The sequence below is a fragment of the Anneissia japonica genome, unplaced genomic scaffold (genome assembly GCF_011630105.1).
Source record: "Anneissia japonica isolate Jap-2015-1 unplaced genomic scaffold, ASM1163010v1 scaffold560_len657749_cov147, whole genome shotgun sequence".
Taxonomy (NCBI): domain Eukaryota; kingdom Metazoa; phylum Echinodermata; class Crinoidea; order Comatulida; family Comatulidae; genus Anneissia; species Anneissia japonica.
The window spans coordinates 114796-127374 of record NW_022754288.1 but is presented as its reverse complement, the minus strand read 5'-3'; the positions used below and the strand labels follow the sequence as shown (position 1 = coordinate 127374).

Sequence of the window (12579 nt, the reverse complement as noted above, 5' to 3'; positions counted from 1 at the left end):
GAAAAAAAAAAAAAAAAAAAAAGGAAAAATATATGCAAGAAAAAAAGGGAAATAATCATAACAAAACAAATCCACTGCAGTAGTGTCTAGACGCTTTAAAGCTACAGGAAAAGAAACACCACACCATCACCGCACCGTTTACAGGTAATTTAAGGCACAGGTGCTGGCTAATTCATTACTCAAAGGTGCTCAAGTAATGGGGTATCAAACTAAAGCAATTAAGCAAGCAAGCAAGACAAAAAGAGAACTGGGATTTTTCAGATGCGTCTTATGAGCTTTTTTGAACAAAGCAATAGACTGACACGAGCGAATATTTATAGGCAGTTTATTCCAAATGTGTGGAGCCGCAACATGAAATATACGTGTTATAAAAAGGTGAAGGCCCCATAATTCGACATCGAATCCTGAACTTGTGACGTGATTTCCAATATTTCTTTATATGAAAAGAATAGATTAGTAAGCATATTTAAAATGTACTGATAGAAAAACAATCAATTATCGGTAGGCCTATTATACCTTTTAAAAAGTCAGTAATTATTTAACACTATTTGCGAATAAAGAATAATTAATTATTTTGCGAATTAGCGCCCCTCAACTGATCATCGAGGCCCCTTCACTTTCGCGCCCCTATTAGCACCCCATTTCAAGACTTCTAGATAGGCCACTGGTTTTTAGGTAAGATAACATTTATTATCATTAGTAAGCCTATGCCTAAATCTCACATACGTTTTCCGACTCCCGAATCTCAGCTGGGTCGGTACGCACAGACAGGTCTCACCAGTTTTCTATTAATCGTACTTATCATTATATTTAAAATTAAATTGTATTATACTCATACAACTAAGCATCTAATCAAATATTACGGCATTAAGGGTAACTATCCAACACAAAACACAATTTCAGTGAGAAGTGACGTACGACGTTGCGCAATTGCGTACATACGTAAGTGTTTAACAGAGGCGCAAACTGTTGAAGGTAAGGTTAACCAATCAGAAGCACGAGCGGCAAATCAAATTAAAGCGCTTAGTAGCCAAGACACTGCACACATTATCGTAGGCAGGGGGTAACAGCCCAATAAAATAATTCAGCTTTGTTTGCTATAAAAATCACCTTTCCAATGGGTGTATTTTGGTAAACATTTTTTATGTTGTAGAGATAAAATATATAACTATATATATTCACGGAAAAACGTTTTGTTGTAAAGACGTCCAACTTTGGTGTTTCAGATTCGTATTTCTGGTGGACTATACACGGTTGTAGTGGCGACACCATCTCAACATCGGGAGTGCGCATTCTTTCAATTTTGTGCTCGCGGTTTGTTTAAAGCTATTTTTGGCCGCCGTCTCACTTTATTAGTCATCATCATTATATCATCATAACACCTATATTTTCAAACAGTTCAATATTTTACAACTTACTTTCAATATGAATACAATCTTATATTGTAAGGAGGATCGTAATCTAAAAGTGCAAAAACACTTGTCACGCTAAGACCCATGTGTATATATACATATATACACAAAAAAAAGATACATACAGGATAAAGCGAAGTAATATTGAACATATTAATATAAGATTATTAATAAAGGGAAAATGGGCAGTATATAGATAGGTAAATAAAATTTATAGATTACAATAAAAAAGAAAGGATTTGGTGTATTACTTTATAACCACGTCTCAGATAGACCAATTATGTAAAAGTTCAAGTTTAGTGAATTTTAAAATTGTTCTAAAGAATCAAGTTTGTTTGGTGAACATTTAATATCTAAATGAAAAAGAGAGAGTTTTTCATTATATGAATTGCCAAAATTTGTCATTAAATTGATTAATATTGAATGAACCATCAAGAAATGGATTTTCACTGATTAACAAGACTATCTGATCATCAAATTTATCAAATGGAGTGTTAGTAACTTCCTAAGGGGATTAGTTAATATGCTAATTGTATCACTATTTGCAACAGTATCTGGATTAATGCAGAAATCATGGAACGGTAACTTAACGGTAATAAAAATTATTTTATGACATTTCGGAGGGAAGATAAAATATTAGGTTCTGTGTGTAGAACTAAATGCAAAATACACTAATTTAAATAAAAACAATAATAGACTTACAATCAGAAAAACAAACACGAAGACCACACGAGCTAACATGAAATGTAGCATAGTGCTTAAATATTTATTACACCTGCAATACACAGGCAGCAGCTCAGACTTTCAAAAACAATGTCAAGACAATAACAATGCAAATTTGCATAACAAAGAATACGTGAAGCCCATTTTCTAAATTAGTGAATTGAGCTACTTCATGAATAAAAATATAAAGATATAAAGAAAGTATTAAATTTCCAAATTGTGGTTAATAGGGCATAGTTTCCTTATATATTCAGTATATTAAATAGTATGATACATACTCATATGTAGTTTAGGCATGAAGTTCTGGTTTTAGACTTGTAGATTTATTCTGATGAATTTCTCCACTTTCCTGCGTACAATCTAAATTTTGTTCCGTTATCGTAAAGGTGCTTAACTTCCCTTTTTTTTAAATTGAATGCTTGTAGGCTTAACATATTTAAATATACACAGGATCAATCTAAATTTAGTTCTGTTGTTATAAAAGTGTAATGCCAACTGCTGTTAGATTAAAAGAAACTTTTTTTTTGAGATGCAGACATATTACAAAAAAAATATATATATTTAAAAATTAACTTTAACAAACTATGAAGTAAGACTCAACTAATTTATCAAATTATTCTACATCATTTGTCATTGCCAACAACGTCGTTTTCTTAGGCTGCACATCCTTCTTTCCCTAGAGTTTTCTTTAACTTGTTGAAGGATTTTGCACGTTTTCCGTTTTCACCCTTCTTTGGCCATTTTTCAATGTAGCTAGTAGCATCAAGTAAGTACTTGTACCTTGGTAGCAAATAAAAAATATCAGTTATCAATTTTAATGTATACACTTAAAATACAATAACCGACAGTTGAGATATATTTATCAAATGTACCTATCGTCACCGACACTCAAATAGACGCAAACGTCTATTTGTACAAATCAATTTTTTTGAGAAAAACGCCTTTGAAGTACATCATTTCACAAAACAGTTAATTTTACTATCAAGCTATTTGTATTTTTTTTTAAAGCTAAAGCATTTAAATGTTATATTTATTTTTATTTTGTTAATGTTGGTATTATCTAGCCCATAACAACGATTGCAACGCCGCACACGCGTCTTTCGAGATTCTACTGAGATATTGTGTCTGTGAAAACGCAAAATCCACTTTCATCGATTTGTGCAAAATTGCTAATTAGTCTAACAAAATAATGTAGTTCTACTTTAAAATTTGGTGAAAGCGGTGAAAAGATAAAGTTCAATGCACAATATCAAAATGTCCAAAAAAAAAAAATAATAATAATATAAAAAAAAAACACTGAAAAGTGTATAATTGTTTAGGTAGGAGTCGCTGACGAAATACAAAGACAGAGTTTGGTAGCCTATTAGTAGTTTCAATAAAAGAATAATGTTAGTAACCGTGCTTATGACTTTAGGTCGTATTTTTTTTTTTTTTTTTTTTTTTTTTTTTTTTGTAATTTTAATAAGGTCGATACAATAATTGAAATCGAAAATAAAAATCTTACTTGATAAAATTGCCGTCCTTGTAGGAGAGGCCATCTTTGCCCATAATCAAATACTTTCGCCCGATCATCCAATCGCACTCGTTTTCACAAGAACTCTTCATAGAAAACAGGCGAGTCAAAGAGCCCGCCTCAATCGTGTCTTTACCTTCACAGAGGATAATTAAAAATCCGATTTAAATAGAATTTCTCAAAGATAGTATGCGATTTTCATTAACATTTATTCTTACCTTCGAAACACACAGACGATTCTTGCACTTATGCAAACAAAAAATAGAATATTAGAAATAAGAAAGTAAGTAACAAACCTGTGATAAATAAAAAATATATTTAAAATTATACAGTTTCCAGAAACACCGATACCACAAAAAAAAAATCATAATGCATTAAAATCTACTTACATTAAAATTACAAAAACAATAAACTTCCTTCATAAACAGGTAAACACCAATCAAAAATATAAAAAAAATAATAAACAAAAAACTACACTGAAAGACATGTTTAAGCCCAATTAAAACTTTAAAATATCTACAAAATAGTCTAAATAATCGTTAAAACTAATTAAATGCAATGAATTGCTAATTTTGATTAAAAAATTATATAAGTTTGGACTAAAAGCAATTTAATGAAACGTTACATAAATAACAGGAATAATATGAATTAAGAGAAGACGTGCCTTTGTAATAAAAACTAGAAAAATATGAAGGTGTGGACGGGAACTAAAAACATACCATTTATTGATCCCGTAGTCTGAATATCAACTTTGCTCATTGCTGTTAAAGATTACAAATAGAATCGGGTGCTTTACCCGTATCAGCTTAAAATGTAAGACAATCCTAATAGGTTAGATCATATCGGAGACATTTAACGTATTAAAAAGAAGACATGAGGATTGCGAAAAGAAAATAATAAACATTTAAAACAAGTTTAAAAGCGGCTGAATTTTGGAAAATTACAGAATTAGCTCTCCTAGTTACTACAACAGTAATTGATATACAGAAGAACGATTGTATTATAAATAAGGAATTTAGTATCACGGTCTAGATAACCTTTGACACGAGATAATAAGATTGATAAACCAATTTACCAATCTTGAATCTATGTTTCTTAATATGGGGGCTGCCATGCGAGTGTGTCATTAAATATTACCCTTTAAAGTGTTAATGGGAAATAACTTGTTTCAGTTTGTGACTATTTAGTTCAGGATATCTATCTTACTTTTTTTACTTTAAGAAGCTAAAGATGAAAAAGGATGAATAATCCCGACCACAATTCATTTTCGAGTTTCCGGCAATACATATGATATGTTGTTTAAAGTATGCCTACTCTGATTTAGCATACCTACACACTGACGTTACCAGGTTTTTGATATCTTTTGCATTCTAAAACGTTTTATTTAAAAATCTGAATATCAGGTTCAAATATAGAAGCAACACATTCACATGTCAAACCAATAGTAAACACTGTATTAAAGCCTATTATCTATGCGAAGATTTCAATACATGTCAACACTTTTCTGTTATCAAAATGTGTTTATCTCACCCTGAGCTATGTTTATTGTTAGCCAAGGGCAGGTTAGGATGTGGTGCCGGGACAGGGATGCAACTAACAGGAACATGTATTAGACAGATGAAAGCAGCCGTGATTGCTGCACCACAAGTTGTGAAAGGCCATACCAAACTATCGACCTACTGCCATCCAGACCGTACCTCGAAAAAGAGTTACACTTGGGGTAGTCATTAGCGTCACGAATGAGTGATTTGAGAGGGCAGTTACAAAAATTGTTATGGAGCATTTCTCCAGCATTTATCCAACCCGACTCACGAAGGAGATGCGAGTTTATGAATGCAAAATTATGAAAATTTAGGGAGAACATACTGAACAAGCATAAGATATTCAAAATGAATTGGTCGAAGGCCATACGTTGTTGACGGCACCACAAAAAAAAAAAAAAAAAAAAAAAAAAAAAAAAAAAAAAAAAAAAACAGTCTTTCTATTAAAGAGGCTACAGACATGAGATACTTGTTTAAAAAAAAGGCTTCAATTTTTTTCTGTGGCAAATACAATTTAAAACCAATTATATTTATATCTTTGTAATATATGGCTGTTATAATCAAGTTATTTTGTGGTTAGTTGTCTTCGAGACAGGCCCTATATATGGCAATTTAATATAGAATGCATGTTTTGATTGTTTGCAGACGTGTTTTTATGCCTCCGGCCCTTTTAACATCATAACACATAAATACAAATTAGATGAGGGTTTCTAAATGTACATTCCTATTAATGATTATATGCATAATATACATACTTTAATAAATTAATATTCACATCTTTAGACGACATTGAAGGACAGAACTAAAATGTTGAAATGTTTTTGATTGTTGTTATTTTCATCTTGTAATTTGAATATTTCATTTTGTGATTCTTGCTTATTTTTGTACTTTTTCCATTTGAATCAGTGTTTTGTATTCTCTTTTATTATTCAAATAATCTGCCAATACAATTTGTGTTCGGTATCTTCTTGTGAGCTGGTTTTTGTTGACGCCAGGCGTATCTAACGCCGGGCGTACGTTAATCCATGGCGTAATTAGAGAGATGTCCAGACTGCGATTAACGAACGCTAGCGTAAGTATTCGCGCGAAATATTCGTAATCATAATTCGTGCACTTTTTTTCCTGTTTACATCTAGGCATATTTTGATTGGTCAAATCCTGCCCGAGTTCAAAATCACTGATGCGTGACTGTCGTAACTCAGTGGCGTACGCTAATCTGGGGTCAGTTGCTGGATTAACGTACGCCAGTGATTGTGCGATACAATAATGGCGTTCGCTATGCCGCGCACAAGTTTACACTACTCGATCAACGTTACGCTAGCGTAAAGGCCAACTCAGACAGCGTCGGCCGACGCAGCCCGACCCGATTTAGCGTCGGGGAAAGTCTTAAGCCGTCGTGAGAAATATTAAACACGTTTAATATTCTACTACGCGACTGCCCCCGACGCACACTATCGCGTCTGCGTTCAACTCACACAGACCCGACGCGACAACAAATCGCGTCGGGCTACGTCGTACGACGCTGTCTGAGTTGGCCCTAAGTCGTTGTGTCTGAACATAGCCTTACAATATTTTCTTCATTACTTCTAGTAATAACTTCATCATCCTCTTTATGTCATTATTCCAATTTTGGGGGCATTCATCAGTTGCTTCTGTCCTTCTATTAAAATCTCCTACTATATATACATTTTCTCCATATTTTGCTCTAAAATCAGATAATTCATCCGCAACCGTACCATAAAACCGTTTATTATCTATTGCATATGGTGAATTAGCTAGAGTGGTCTATTTTTTTTATTGGCGCATAGCGACAGCTGTAATATGTGCCTTATAAATCCATTGATTGATTGATTGATTGATTATTACTGCAATGACTATACATTTAATTTCTAATTTATATTATAACCATACTGTATGTTTGGAAGAACTTGGCAATTGTTTTAACCTTGTTTTACTAAATACTACTACCCGTATTTCTCCCAATATGTGTATGTTTTGGAGTTATTTTGCTAATAATGTCATATCCATTTATACGGCAGTTACCTACATTATCAGTCCATGTTTCTACCAAACAAAATATATCATATTTTTTCATTTATACAAGATACAAGATACAAGATATTTTTATTGTCACTTATAGAAAAAATTCACAAGTAAAATTCTTTTTCCTGATGCTTATACACGTAATGAATATATATATATATAAATACAAAAATAAATACAGAGGTTAATACAAAAGACCACAAAGGGTGAACAGCACACACACAAAAAAAAATAATAGCACAAGGTATTCCAAAGGAAAAATCATCGGTCAAAGTTAGCATTATAGATATAAACTGAGTTGTGAGTGAATGAATTTCTTAATCTATTAGTATTGCACTTTTTAGGGCGTAGGCGGCCAGATCTGTTAGATGTGTGTTCATGATGCAAGGGGTAATAAGATTAATTAATTATTGTCCATTAATATTCCAAACTTTTGTTGATGCTGTTTCTGAGCCTTGGCCATTACGTCATGTTATTTTTGTTATCCTTGTATGTTTACCTTATCTTATCTTATCTTATTTCGAACTCTTACATATTCTTCCATATTCTCTATAAGTCTATCTCCCACTATCCGCATTATCATACCTTAGTTTGCAGATTTTTTCGCTTTCCTTTCTTCTTATATCAGTTCGCTTAACTTTTTTTTATCTGTTGTTCACTCATGGCATTTCCTTGTTGCACTTCCTTTCGTTCGTTCATTATTTTTCTATCTCTCATGAGTATTGATTCTTTCTGTTATAGCTACTCAATTTAGCAATTATTGGTCTCGGTTTAGATAATGTATTCAATCTATAAGCTCGTTCTACAGTTATCTCCTCATCGATACATAACACCAATGTTTCCTTGGTTTGTTCTTTAAAACCATAACATATCAAATTGTTTCTCCTACCCTGTCCTTCGATCTGGTCAAGCTTTAATAATAATTTCTTGTTTACCATGTTCTTTTTTCTACACTCTAAATTCTATCCTTTGTGGCATCCATTGTTTCGTTGGTGTTGGTTATCTTATCTTATATATTTTGTTACTGATATGACCAACTTTTTCATCTATTTTCTTGTCCCTTTCTTCAATGTCCTTGGCTAATCCGGTAAGCTTTTGCTGGAATTCGGCTCTCATTTCTTTTATTTGCGTCAACCCGGTAGCCTTCGCAGCTTCATCCTTGCGTGTTATTGGGCCTGGATTTTGCTAAACGTCCGTGGCTACAATCAAAATTTCCGCCAGTAGGACGGCCAGTCGTAGCAAACTTGAAAAACTTTCCGAGCTAACTAATCCTCTCTAAATGTTCCTTTTGGTCTTTTATTTCTTTTTCCGGAATACAAGTTACAAGTTACCAATCCTTACTCTCAACACTTCAATTGAAATCATGGTAATATTACAATATAAGTTTAACGGTATAGGTGAAAAAGATTTACGCTCATCCAACATGAGCATCATATGCTTTTGTATTAACGCCCTCAACAATCAAAAATTTAAATACTGTTTGATGGGTTTTTCAATTAATTGCACAGGATAATAATTTTAAGTAAAATGTCTTTACGTTTAATGTCTTCATGTACTCCTTGCCACGTCGTATTGATAATTTTGTATAGTCTATATAAAAGTGTCTTAATTAATCTAAGTTTGTAACTTATCTAGAACAGAATCTGAAATATTCCATCATTAAACAGGTACTATGTGCATTTTCCATGTGTGGAAATTTTGATGTCGTTTGCTTATTTGTTGTTTAAGTACAAATCTAAGTTTACTGTCGTCTTCCTTTACCATGGTGAATGTTATGTTGTTATGTCTAGTTTTAAGCAAATTTAAAAAGTGGCTTCTTCCTCAATGTTAAACATGCAAACATTTGGAATTATTTCAGTAACAATTTTCTTGTTTCTTTACTATCTTATTTACCTAAGTATGATAGTGTATATATATTGTTCGAGATTTTATTTTAAACTTGAATTTTATTGATGCAATCAATGCCCTTGATTGTTCACAGGTTGTTAATGAAATCACAAGGCCTAATCCCCGTGATCCTTCAACTGGTACAATAATTGATCTTCTATACCAATTAGAGACCTGAGGGAGAGACCTTAATGTAACTGATAGGCCTAAACCAGTTGTGAGTGATTACCTTCCAATCTCCTTCACTATAGATTTTAATCTCCATTAAGCGCTCTAAACCTTTAATCCGTAACTTTTTAGCTTATCTCAAAACTGATACCGACCGTCTTAAACAACTCATACACCTTGCACCATAGAGTGTCTTCATAGATGAAAACTCAGTTGATTATTCAAGGGACAGATTTTCTTTGGATTCTCTGCAATTATTCGCGCTTCTGTTCCATTTAAATCCAGTAAGAAGAGGAAACATTCTCCTTGGGTTACCATTGACATTAGAAAATGCATTAATAAAAGCATAGACTGTTTAGAAAGTCCAGGCATATTGGTTCAGTTTCTGCTTTGAATAAATACAAATCTATTCGTAACATAGTTAAACGAATGCGTAATAAGTCATATTTCTCCTATGTTAAACATTTTTTTTACCAGCGATTCCAAGCTTTCTGGCGCATTATTAGGGAGCACAGACGCTCACCTGCTCCCTTATCCTTTAAAATTAATGGTTCAATTTTTTTTTGTTTCTGTCTTTAACCATTCTATTCGCCCTTGTGTCGATCTTCCTGCATGTAACGTTCCAATTCCCGAACTTTCTCAAATTAATTTTAAAGTTCACACTGTTTGAAAATGTCATTAATGGCCTACCGTCAAATAAATCACCCGGTTCTGACTCTGGTCCATCCATTTATATTCAAATCTGCTTTTGAATTTATTGCCCCACCATTATTTCACATGTCACTTCTGAAGGGTGAAATCCCTTCTGCCTGAAGATTACACACATTTCTCCTATTGTTAAACTTATTGCTCTAACCCCACTTTGTTCCAAAGTTCTTGAAAAAAAAATTTTTTTTGCTGGTATATCCAATCACGTTGTTTATTGCAGTGCAATCAGCGATTTTTAACATGGATCTTTTTCTTCCCGGTCCTGTGTTACCCAACTTACAATCTTTATACATTCCTGGGCATCTTTCGTCGATAGACCTTAACTTCCCCGAATTGATATTGTCTTTTTAGACTTATTTAGATAAATCGTTCTGTAAACTTCCCCACCACGTTGTTTTAAATAAACTGGATACTCATTTTTAACATTTGAGGTAATGTTTGGAATTGGATCAAGTCTTTTCTAAGCCAAAGAGTCCTGTACCAAGGTACAATTAGCCAATCGTCCCCTGTTTCTTCTGGTATCCCCCAAAGAAGTGTTTCTCGGTCCTCTTATCTTCATTTTTTCCATAATGATCTTCCTACTTTTCTTCTCTCCCACTGTACATTGTTTGCTGACGATACCATTATTTATTTAAAATTTTTCTCTGTTGACGATGAATTTGCTTTCCAGCCTCAATTAAATCGTCTCACTTCCTGGTGTGATTTAAATGAAATGGAACTAATCTAAAAAAAACTAAAATTCTCCCCATTACCTGTTTAAAAAAAAACAAAAAAATCCGACCAGTTTATTATCTAGCTGGTTCACCTATTATCATGCTGAGTTGAATCATTGTCATATTGGGGTTACAATTAATTGTAAACTTAGTTGGGATGTCGAACGTGTTAACAAACTTATCTCGAATTCGAACAGAATGCTTGGTGTTATTGCCAGCACTGCTGGGAGCTCTAGGACCTCATCTTCATTTTCTCCCTTTACAAAGCACTCGTTATTTATAAACTTGAATACAGTCTCCCTTCCTGGTTGCCTCATTACTAAAGAACTTGTAGAACGTATTGAGGCATTTGAGTGCAAAGATCATCTCACTAAACTCAAATGGAATAGCTTATCTGCTAGCAGAGATTCTCTTCTGTTATCGTTTATTGCAGATGTTGATTGTCGTAACATCCGTCAGTTCACGCTTGTTAATAGTCGGCATCAAGAGACGCTATTGTTCAGACACCATTATGCACGAACTAACTCTCTTCACCATTCTGCTATTCATTTGTTTCCAAGACTTTGGGAAAAACTCCATGAAATCCCTTATCCTTGATTCCTTTCCAACATTTCTGCGCTCGCTTAAATCGCATGTTTTATATCATAGCCCCTCTGCATTGTTGCATTGCGCCGCGTATCGGATGGTTCATCCCTGCTTTCCTTTTTTTCGCTTGGTTGAACTGCTTGATTTTTATAGTTTTAATGTTTTTAATATACGATAATCTTCTACAGTATGAGTTCATTATATATTTATATATTCATTGTTATGTTACTTTGGGAGTAAGAATCATAACTTTTGTGACAATGATTTAGTTCACATTTTGGTTCCTTTCTACTCCCTGAGTTGACTGTCTTTGTTTATGGTCTCGTTTTTTTTGGCAATAAAAAATACGAATAAGCATATGTATTATCGACATGCTTAGTGTAAAATAGGACAATCCTCTTGATTCAGCCATTTATTTTCATCAAAACAACACTAAAAGTACCACGCCACCAGTGGTGATCCCATGCTAACACTGTCAGTTTATCGAAGCTACTGTTGATTGAAGAGGAATTGGGCATCTGATGGTTTGGTTTTAGCATTTTTTTTTAGGTTTTTGGGTTTGATTTTGCACCCAATATCGGATTAATGATATAGTCGATTGCAAGTTTAATTGACTCCTCCAGAGGAATGTTGTTGAATCAAGGTAATTCAACAGAAGCACGCACATCTCCGCTCTCGAACATAGCGTGTACGCACAGTCCTTTGATCTTTAGTGTCGCATCGACAATCCAATACTAGTTTCGAGTGCAGCCGTCAATTATTAGTCTATGCGTGCCATACGTTTTATGGTGTTAGTTACTATTTTATTAATTTTGGGTACTTCGCAATGTCTGTTACATCTGATTTCTTTTGACCGCGAGCTTGTTAAATGCTTCTATAAACTGCAATTTGATTTGTGAAAATTGACCAAGAAAATGAAAAGTTATAGCAATTGAAAATTTACGAATTTTATAAAATTTCATGTTCTTATGTAATATTAAACTGTAATTTTGACAATGTTGGACTAAGGTGCACAAAACGAACATTTGAGTAGATACAGAACATTTATCAATTTTTCCTGCGAAGTGAGTCTCATGAACAACAACACACCACAATATCGGTAAAATTTTGAAATGAAGAATATAATTTCAGTCCAATGTTAATGCAAAATATCATTAGTAGGCGAGCAGATTAGAGGCTATTTTGGGGTGGAGGTGGCAATGGAAGTACTACCGGCTAATTTTGATATTTTCTGAAAATATAGGTCTTGAGAAGTTCAGAACTCAAAATTACCCAAAATCCCTTTG

At 33.4% G+C, this 12579-nt stretch overlaps 1 protein-coding gene across 1 annotated transcript in view; it reads right to left on the bottom strand.

Moving 5' to 3' along the window:
- Positions 1-2147: 2147 nt before the first annotated feature.
- LOC117123186 (complement C3-like) overlaps positions 2148-12579 on the bottom strand; it is a 38112-nt gene continuing 27680 nt past the window's right edge. Inside the window, exons 8-9 of the mRNA XM_033269036.1 lie at positions 3640-3784; positions 2148-2915 (exon numbers count right to left, since the gene is read on the bottom strand). Of these exons, the coding sequence (XP_033124927.1) occupies positions 2789-2915; positions 3640-3784 (272 nt within the window). The 3' untranslated portion in view covers positions 2148-2788. The remainder of the gene's footprint in view (positions 2916-3639; positions 3785-12579) is intronic.